At 43.1% G+C, this 10491-nt stretch overlaps 1 protein-coding gene across 1 annotated transcript; it reads left to right on the forward strand.

Annotated features, from left to right (window-relative positions):
* The first annotated feature begins 1625 nt into the window (after nt 1-1625).
* Nucleotides 1626-4425, forward strand: LOC311271982 (ankyrin repeat domain-containing protein 9). The gene has a single exon (XM_084378014.1). The coding sequence runs from the start codon at nt 1908-1910 to the stop codon at nt 2787-2789; it is 882 nt and encodes a 293-aa protein (XP_084234140.1). The 5' UTR covers nt 1626-1907; the 3' UTR covers nt 2790-4425.
* Nucleotides 4426-10491: the final 6066 nt, after the last annotated feature.

Genomic DNA, 10491 nt, shown 5'->3' on the forward strand with positions numbered 1-10491 from the left:
TGTATTGATTATTTGCAATATAATTTACACATTTTCATTCCCACAGACACACGCAACACAAATATCAATTGAATGGACTGTAGAGTGGACAGCCCATAGAGACAGCCTGTAACATATCTAAAGTCTACAACATATAATGGACTTGACAATCAATCTGAATCTGCAGTGTAGCCACCTGCGGTCAGATGTATAAACCATGTGTAAAATCATGCATACCCCTTTCACAACATATGGTATTTATAGAGGCAGAATGTGAGCTGAGGACGGGCGCAGAGATACAGTAGCTGCTGCTGATATGATGAGGTGGACATGAAACAGGTCTGTAAGGGGAGAGACGTGTCCTCAGAGTAAAACACTGTTTGTTTAGCTTGTGTCTGTGGACATGTTCACAGATAGGTTATGTGGTCAATCCAGGCCAGGTAATAATGAAACAAAAACAAGACACTCTGTTCACCTTCATCACAGTATCTACTCCACAGCTTTGAATATTTGGAAGAGACAGATTATGTAGCACTTTTGAGACTCTACAGCATGTTTCTCTGTTCTCTCTGATTCATTAAAATTTTTTGTTTTTTAGTATTTAAATTAAAGTTTGCATCAAGTGCATAAGAACACAATCCCCACCTGTCTCCTGACAAAAAAAACCCCACAAAGCACAAATATGAGAACTCACGATATCGGCATAATCTCACTGTGGGATAAATTATGGTTTTGTTTCATTTCCCACTTTTTCTTTTCCTTCTATAATTTTCTATAAGTAGGAATGAATGTTAATTTTAATGTCTGGCCAAAATATATTCTCATTTCTACATGATCACGACAATAAAAAGTTAGAAAAGTAACTGCACTCTTTAGCAAACTAACATTGCTGACTTAAAGATTTACCAATAAAGAACAGATAATCAAGAAATCATCTGTAGGTCGTCATATTCACATGTCTTGTCACAGCTCTAATTGTACTTTGGTTGGTGAAAGTTCACTTCTCTAATACATTTTAGTTGACATAAAATTTTAAAATGCCTGAAGAAAAACATGACTTGTTAGTTGTGCAAAACATTCAAATTGATGCACTGTACTAAATGTACTGTTTCTTTACCATCACTGTGGATACAGAATGTGTGTGGTCCAGCATTTTCCTCTCTGAGTTATCTGTTTGTTGAATTCATTAAGTGCCTATTTAATTGCATTGTGAGTCAGTGAACACATGTAAATGGTTTGTGGTTTGCATTATTTATATAATTATATCCAATATGGATTTCACCTGTCAGTCGTGCACAGGTTTATAAACAAAAGCTCATTTTAACATTCAATAAAGGATGTTTTATCATTTTGCGTTTTTCTGGCACTTTAATAATCATCGTTCCGATGCTATGGGATAACTGTAATTACACCTGAGCATTTTCCAAAAACAACATAATAAGTTCTGTATTCAAAACTAATATATGTAAAATAATAAGAAATAACAACATAGTAATTATATAAAATGATATAGTAATTATATAAGCTCTGAGGTCTAATGGAGGCTCAAATTAAGTATTTTTTGATGAATATTCTGAGCTCTGTACGATTATACACATCTCAGTGTCTCAGTTTAACAAACTATCAAACTTTATAATAACCATCATTAATAAATGTTCACCTATAGTTCATTAAACTGGTTGTCAATACAGTTTCCGGGGTTGTTTGACGTTGTTACACTCAGCGCATGCGCACTGGCTCTGTACTGCAGAGGAGTCTCGCAGCTGTCAGTGGAGGAATGTCAGTCTGTCTCTGGACTCATGTCTTTGTGGACAGAGCTACAGCCTCGGTGTCCAGTCAGGAGACATTTCGTCCGTCAGACCCCTGCAGTGATGTCTCTGAGGCGGTGAAGGACTCAGAGACAGACGTTACCTTACGTTACCGTCGCTATGGCGTCTTTAACCGTCAGCTCGGCGGCCCGGAGCGTTGACATGCATCGGAAGTCCCTGTCGCTGCTCTTCTACCGGGCTGTGCGGGACCTGAAGCCGGTCTGGATGCTGGAAGACATGCGGACGATGGAGACTTTCTACCAGGAGGAGGACGTCAGCCAGAGGACGTACAGCCCGTCGGAGGCGCTGCTCTATGCTATAGTCCACGACCACCAGCCGTACGCCCAGTACCTGCTCAGCCGGTACACCGACGAGGCGCTAGCGAAGCCCGGGGAGCGCTTCTGCTGCTGCCCGTCCTCCGCCCCGCACCTGGCCATGGCTGTCCGCTACGACCGGCGCTGCATTCTCGGCCTCATCTTACAGGAGACTCATCGGCTGCACAGCACGCCCCCCTACACGGAGCGAGCCGGCTGCTTTCACATGGAGGACGGCAGGACCCCTCTACACCTCGCCTGCGAGCTACTGCGGCCCGAGGCGGTCGTCATGCTGCTGGGGAACGGAGCGTCCCCGCTCGCCGTGGACCACAACGGCCTGACCCCGCTGGACATTACTCTGGAGAAACTGAGGGAGTCCAAGGAGGTGAGCGTAGGGGAGAGGAGGCAGTGTCTGGACAACCTGCTCATGTTCATGCCAAAGGTTCACTTTAAAATGAAGGCAGCTCTGGACAGAGAGTCGGAGCGCTGGAGCGAGCTGCTGGGCGAGGACACGTACAGTTACCTGGCAGGACGGAGGCCGGCGCCGCTGCTCCTCGTCGCCATGCAGACTGTCCTGAAGCAGCTGAGCCCCGCCACCTTCCCCGACAGCCTGCATGAGCTGCCCATCCCCTCCTCCCTAAAACCGGCCGGCCTGCCTGTGAGCCCGCAGGATGGCCGGAGGGTCTGACATGATGCATGCTGCACTGTATGGAAACAACTGCTCTGCGTTAGTGTGTGTGTGTGTGTGTGTGGTAACACTTCATTACAGGGCTGTGCAGTTACACTCCAGCAGTCAGTCAGGGTACAGCGGCTAGCTTTGATCAGTCTGACCCTCTGATTGAATCATGGGGCTGCAGGGTGTCTGGACTGTACATGCAGATGCAGTTTAGGGGAAATAGGGAATAAACAGCCATAATATTTGACTTTTTACACTAATGCAGGTGTCAATAATCAGTTTATTTGTCTAACCTCATTCTAAAGTGTTTCTTACTGATGCTACTGTATCAAAGGAACAGATCAACACTGACAACAGTCTACATGTTCTGTGACTGCTGACGTAGGCTAATTTGTTAGGGCCTGAGCAGGAAACCTGCAAGGTCCCTTTTGTTTTTGGTATGATTATTAATTGTTATTTTTAGTTTTTCTTTGTCCCAAATGATCGCATTTTTCACTGCCTGAACATGAATGAAAACGCGATTTTATTTGGCTAACACATTAGGCTTGGCGAAAAATTTGATAATCTATGGTTGTCTCGAACTTCCACCACTAGGCAGCACTATAATCAAGGAAAGTGCATTTTGGCTTATAACTCCCATATACTTTGTTGCACATTCAAAAACCTTATATCCACGCATTGCCTGAATTATGTTGAAACTCGTGATATAGGCCACGCCCATTTCCGGCTACCTTTTTTTTTTTTCGCTAACTCGCGAAATGTCGCAAACCTCCTTTTTCAAACTCCTCCCAGGCAATTTCACCGATTTGCACCAAACTTTGCACACAGCATCTGTGGACACTCCTGACAAAAAGTTATTCAAAGAATTTTGATATTCCAAAGAATACTCAAGTTATTAAATAACAACTTCCTGTAGATTTGGGTCAAAACAGGAAGTGTTGCATATTTCCACATTGGTGTGTCCGAATGACATTAAACTCAGGTAACTGCTTCCTCATGAGACCCTTAGGCTCTGTGCAAAATTTGGGAGGATAACCACTAGGTGGCGCCCTTTAAATTGAAGTATTTTATATCTAGACATTGGTTGGTTTGATTACCGCAAAACTTGGTACACTCATTGCCAATGCCCTCCTGAAGATAGCTGACGAAGGTGTTACCAATCCGACACTAGGTGGCACTCTAGTGGCAGTCTAATTTTATGTTTGGCACTGTGCCCACACCATAACAATTATGTCAACAAAATTCATAGGGGTGGTATAGACTGGCCCCTGTAACTCACACACCAAAAATGACCAGCAGGTGGCGCTATTATCAAGACAAAAATGTTTTTACCCAATAATTCCTACATATGTCGCACAGTTTTAAACCTTAGATCTGCGTGTTCCCTGAATTCAGCTGAATTGTGTGATGTATGCCACGCCCCGACAGCAGCATGCCCCGACGCGCGTGGACTGCAAGGGCCCGTTCATCACTGCTTGCAGTTTTAATTTGGCTTGTATTTAACAGTAATGTTGAAGAAATGGATCTTATAGATCATATGAAAACAGTTTGGAGTTGGAGTAGACCAATTATCGGGCTGATATTCTGCATTCAGTATTAGTGATTTTTCTGTTAGATTGCCAATAAAATAAACTTATTTGAAAATGTGCTACTTTGGCTCTGATGCATCATCCTCTCACACAATGTCAACACAACCGTATCTGATTAACATGTCACAATTAACAGCCTGTAAACACTGAATAATCTGAATCTGAAAAGAAACTAGTAACTAAATGTATCAAATAAATGTGGAGGAGAGGAAGAATAAAGCAGCAGAAAATGGAAACACTACTAGTACCTAAAATTGTACTTAAGAACAGTACTTGAGTAAATTGTACTTGGGTTTGTTTCATCACGGGTTGTTCGTAATTTTGACTCAAATATTTTCATTTTTACTGCAAATGAATATCGGTATGATCGGTAGCCCTGAAAAAGCCATATCGGTCGACCTCTATTCTGGATGTGTGAGTATGTCTGACTGAATAAGAATCCAGGTGATGATCTCTTTTTGTCTTGACTCCCCGAATGAGCATGTTTGTTGATGTCTGCTAGTTGTCACACAATAAATGACTAACGATGGAAGAAACCAGCCTGAGGAAGTATTGTTGAGAAAGACGTTTGTTTTGGATGTCTCAAAGGAACACTAAGTTTTAACTAAGTTAAAATGAATATTTGTCCTCTTAGTTGTAGTGCTGTTTATACCTGGAGATAGTTTTGGTGTGAGTTGCTGAGTTTTGGAGATATCGGCTGTAGAGATGTCTGCCTTTTCACCAGTATAATGGAACTAGATGGCACTCAGCTGGTGCTGTTTTTAAGTGCAAACAAATACATTGAATAACTCAACAGCAGTGTGTCTTTCCAACCCAAAATCATTTTATTTTCGAATATGTTTTTTAAATTGTTAAATTGAACTGAGCTAAAGCTAGTTAGTTACTTCGTTATACCGAGTTTTGAACAAAGGTTAGCATCATCTCTGAGCAGGTTGTTACATTATGTGACATATTGGCCCCCACATACAGGAGGTCCATGTTACGAGTCACAACAGGTACAGAAGCAACAACTGTGTTCAAGATCTGAGCCCACAAACTGTTAACTCATACCAGTTTAAAACTTGACATGTTCAAACATTTGTACACAGAGCCAATGACATCCTCAGCAGGACATGGGCCGACACATTATGATATAGAATGGCCTGTGTAAGGCTTCATGAAGGATCACATCAGGGCATATGAGAGAGAAGTCAGCCTTTTCTAAGTCAGTGTGTTACTAAAGATTTTGTAATGCCAAGATTTTCTCAGTCTGATGTATCAGAATCTTTGTGGGCAGGAAATGAGGTACAGGAGTTTGACATAGATGGATTCTTTTACTCCTCTTTCAAACCTGGAATGGCCGTCTTTGAACAGAGGAGTTCCTACGACATTACTTATCACCCACCCACAATGCAGTACTGAGTTCCCTAACGAGACAGCTTAACAACCATTCACACCTGGGCTCACCTAGCTTTAGCAACCCACGTGAAGGCTGGTTAAATCAACGACCCACAAGAGGCCCTGATGACTCTGAAACTCAGAGCTCACACGTGTCCTTAACGACTGTGTAAGGATGCTCCCACATAGAGTTTAGTCCAGTTAGTGTCCAGTTAGTAAGAACTGAAGAAGCCTCTTGGATGAGAGGTGAAACGTCTTCAACAAACTGAACAAGTCCAGTTGCCTACGATACAGTACTTAGAGTTACCATGACCTGGATGACTGAGGAACTTCATCAACATTTAAACCAGACACATTTATTTGTTCTTGAATCTATTCCCTGTATATGTTGAGTCACACTTACATGTAGACAAAGGCCAGATTCATAATTTGTAATAATAACTTTATGTATTTAGCAGCTTTACAAACAGATTTGACAAAACGATTGAACAGACGAAGCAGGAGCAGCACATTTAAGATGACAGTGTTGACATGAAATAACACACTAAGAACTTTAAACTTAAAACTTTAACTAAAAAGTTTTTAAAAAGACAACAAAAAGACAACATCACATATGCAGAGTTAGATATAAAAAGGTAAGAACAATGAAAAGTGTAAAAGGATAAAAAGACTGAAAAAGATTTTTTTTTAAAATTTTTTTAAAAAGCATCCACAAGCAAACAAACCACGTGAGGATCTGCAGCTGCCAACAGGCTTGTGTGTGTGTGTGTGTGTGTGTGTGTGTGTCTTGGGCCCGGACACAGACAAGCTTTAAAGTGTGTGTAAAGCAGCAAAAAAATTGTGTTATGAGTTTGTCACACCACAGTAACATGTATCATTGACCACTGAGCCAAATTTGAAAGATTAAAAAAGTTGCTAAGTATATAAAATTAGGTCTCAAAATCATGGAAAAAGAAGCACTTCTCTCTGCTGTGAAACGCTGTGGGCGTGTCAGTTAGAGGCGCTGGAACCACGCCCACGCGCGGGAGGGGAGCCCTCTGTGTACTGCACAAGGACGTAGCCTAGCAACAATTGAAGCTAGTGCTAGCAGCATCGTCTGAAGGACCCAGCCCTACCTGTTTGAGCCATCAGAGCCAGAAACTGACTCTGAGTCAGACACTGATAGTGCTCAGCCTCGTTCCTCACAGTCTCCATCAGAATGGTAATTTATTTCCCAGTAATTTAAACCCCAGTCTACATATAATTCCTTATCATAGCTATATTGGTGCACATAAAATATTACCTGTGGATTATCATTGTGCTGTCAGGTGGACTCCGCTCAGGGAATCAGGCCAAATCATGTCATGATTAAATGCAATAACATTTGCTAACATTACATGGGCACGACAGGATGCACGATGTAAAATCACTTTCAGGATTTGCACCTTCAGCAAAATGCATTTAATTAAACAAATACAATATTTATAACATAAGCACACACTTACACTGGCGGGCACGTAATGCCGGTGGCGGAGATGAGAGCACCTGCTGTCGGCGGAACAGAGAGGATCTTCTCCGTCCCCGGCTTGCATCCTCCCGTCCCGCCGACAGCGGCTGCTACCATCACGGCCACCGGCATTACGTGCCCGCCACCAATCCTCTCTGTCCCGCCGAAAGCGGCTGCTACCATCACGGCCACTGGCATTATGTGCCTGCCACCGACAGCAGGTGCTCTCATCTCCGGTGGCGGGCACATAATGCTGGTGGCTGTGATGGTAGCAGCCACTGTCGGCGGGACGGAGAGGGTCGGTGGCGGGCACGTAATGCCGGTGGCCATGATGATGGCAGCCACTGTCGGCGGGACTGAGGGAATCGGTGGTGGGCACATAATGCCGGTGGCCGTGCTGTAACTATCGGGGGTAAAGTGGACACTGCAGAGATGGGTGTTGGTGGTGATTTTGAACTCTCCACAGTAGCTCCTCTTGACAACATCGATCCACCATTTCCTTACGTTGTCTCGGTAGGAGACCTAAATAGGCTAACTGAGCCGTTCCCCTGGCCTGCACACTGTGGCATCCAGGAAAGATGCATGAGCTACGTGGAGGAGACATGACTGGTTAGCTAGCTGCAAACTATCATAAGCGATGCTATCCGAGACTCGAGAGCTAGCAGAAAACCACCGAAGCTAATGCACTGAACGTATTTATACCGCTTCCGCAGCAGGGTGGGTTTTATGCTAATTTGACCCGCCCATTAAATCCTGAACACAGAAATGTTGAAACACAGTTTGGCAGCCTAGCTCCATAATTAAATTCTAAATGGTTGAATGGCTTTTTACATGTTTTAAGGAAATACATTTATAACCTATTTAATGTGTTTAGAAGAAAATGGCTGAATTTGCTTTACACGGACTTTAAAAGTGATCAGTGAAACCTTAAAATCAATTCTCAATCACACAGCCAGATCATCAGGGAGAGAAGACAGAATTGAGGTGATCAACATCGTTTATTGAAACCAGTAAAAAGGTGAACCCACCGGGGGCCCAGGACCCCAACAGACCTCCCCATGTCTCCTCTCTCAGCATCGTCTGCAGTGGTCAGTAATGACTGTGTGTGGTTGATGAATCAGGTCAGGTAAAAACAACACAGGCCCCATCATTTCACTTCATAATCCACTTTAGTGGTTCAGTTAGTAATATGAAACATATTTTCAACCAATGAAATGATCACAAATAAAATGTCCCACCATGAACACAAAGAGCTCAGGCTCCTGAGGGGCTTGGGCCCCTGGGCAGTGGCTCACAGGACCAAGCTGGTTGGACTGACAGTGAGTTCAGCCTGTTGGAACATATCATATATGCAGTGTTGTGGTCACTGTAATGTTATAATCTGTACAATCTTCTGTCCTGTATGAGTCAGTCTTCTGTAGCTGCCGATGAACAGAAAGGGAGAGAGCAGAGAGCAATCTTAAATCTCTCCTGCCTTGCTGAGTTTGTGTTTGTTATTTGACCTTCATGTTAAAGGTGAAGCTGTGAGTAACTCAACATCCAAAAGAAGACATGATGAAGAAATGATGACATCTCTCCTTTGGTTAATTATTGCTTGTACATTTTAGATCCCTGGGTTGTTATTTATTTGTGATGATGGGATAGATTGAGCTCACAGTTTTAATTCAGTGACTGTAAATATATATGACTCACGATGAGGAGGAGGAATCAGTTCATTTTGGTGAAAGTGAACTGTGTTTTTTACAGATGTAGACAGTTATTGGCAGCCTCACACTGTCACATCAAATTGGAGGATACACAGAGCCTACGCTTACACACTCTGATGGCAAAATCATCAAGCAGACTCCACTGCATCTGTGGAAATGAAAAGTAATTCCTCTTTTACTGCTGTGGACAAATGTAGTCAGTGTTCTGTTACCAGTGTTGATCCTGAGATGAGCATCAAGCGTTTCTACACGTTGGATGTGAGACTGACTGGTGTGCTGAGCTGCATGTCAGTAAAGACAAAGTCAACTCCTGTAGAGAAATGTGTGCAACCAATTGTGAAACAAAAGGTATTATTTAGTACCATGTTCATTCACTGAATCTTATTCTTCAGTTATCATCTCCCACAGTTGTTCAGTACCACCGTTAGCGGACATGGAGCAGACAGCACAGAGGGACGACAGGCCTCTCAGAGAACAGTCAAAAGTTTAAGCTGGTTGGGTCAGACGGTGAGCTGGACACATTGGACGGCAGGAGAATAACATAGTAGAGATAACATCAGGACTCAGACATGTAAAAATGTCGAAGGGGCTGGACCATGCGGAAAGATTTCATGTGTACAAAATATCAGACGGTAGCAATTAATAATTTATGTGTACAAAATATTAGATGGGAGCAAATAATAATTTTAAGGCCCAAGTGCTTGTCAGCACGAGGATCTATTGTATCTGTAAGGACTTTTTTTTCCCCCTGCGCTTTGATTGCATATTTGGCAGCCTGAACATACCCCAAAACTCACCAAACTCTATACATAATATGTATAGAGTTATATTATAATTCAACGTGATTGGGGGTGGGGGTGGCCTGAGGACTCCATAGCGCCACCTATGCGCATAATTCGCGTGAAAATCATTTTTGATCGTCATGAAATTCACTGGAGTCATAGGTCTCATCGATTTAGCCACAAATTTGTTTTGTTGGAATTTTTGCCACAACAGGAAGTCGGCCATCTTGAATGGCGTGCGGCGATTTTCATTTTTCCGACACTGTTTAGAGGACTTTAGGATGTTCGCAGACTCACCAAATTTGACACATAGGTTCAAACTCATGCGTACTTTAATTTGATGCCACAACTGCCCTCAGGTGCGGCACAACAGCTCAGTACCGCCCCCTAATGGCTTTTCCCATGTCGTATGTACAGACAAACTCCTACAAACACCAAATTTGGCAGGTCCATCGCCAGTCACGAACATTGATATCTGATATGGGTCTTGGCCTTTTAAGGGCATAGATGGCACCACAGCACCCCCACGAGGATTGAATAGGGCGCTTAAGCTTGAAGCCCCACCTCCTACATGCACATACATGAACGAAATTCGGTATGCATATGTATTATGACCAGACGCACAAAACAAGAATCAACACCCATACCCTCAGTCCAACAGGAAGTCCGCCATTTTGATTCGAAGTTGAGATTTCGCCGCCGTTTTGACCCAGTTCCTACCTCGTACTTTAACGAACTCGTCCTACAGATTTGACACCACAGACTTCACATTCA

Source organism: Pagrus pagrus (genome assembly GCF_965226575.1).
Source record: "Pagrus pagrus genome assembly, chromosome: 16".
NCBI lineage: Eukaryota > Metazoa > Chordata > Actinopteri > Spariformes > Sparidae > Pagrus > Pagrus pagrus.

Coding starts and splice junctions, on each gene's coding strand:
- LOC311271982 (XM_084378014.1), top strand. CDS start 1,908: ATGGCGTCTTTAACCGTCAGCTCGGCGGCCCGGAGCGTTGACATGCAT.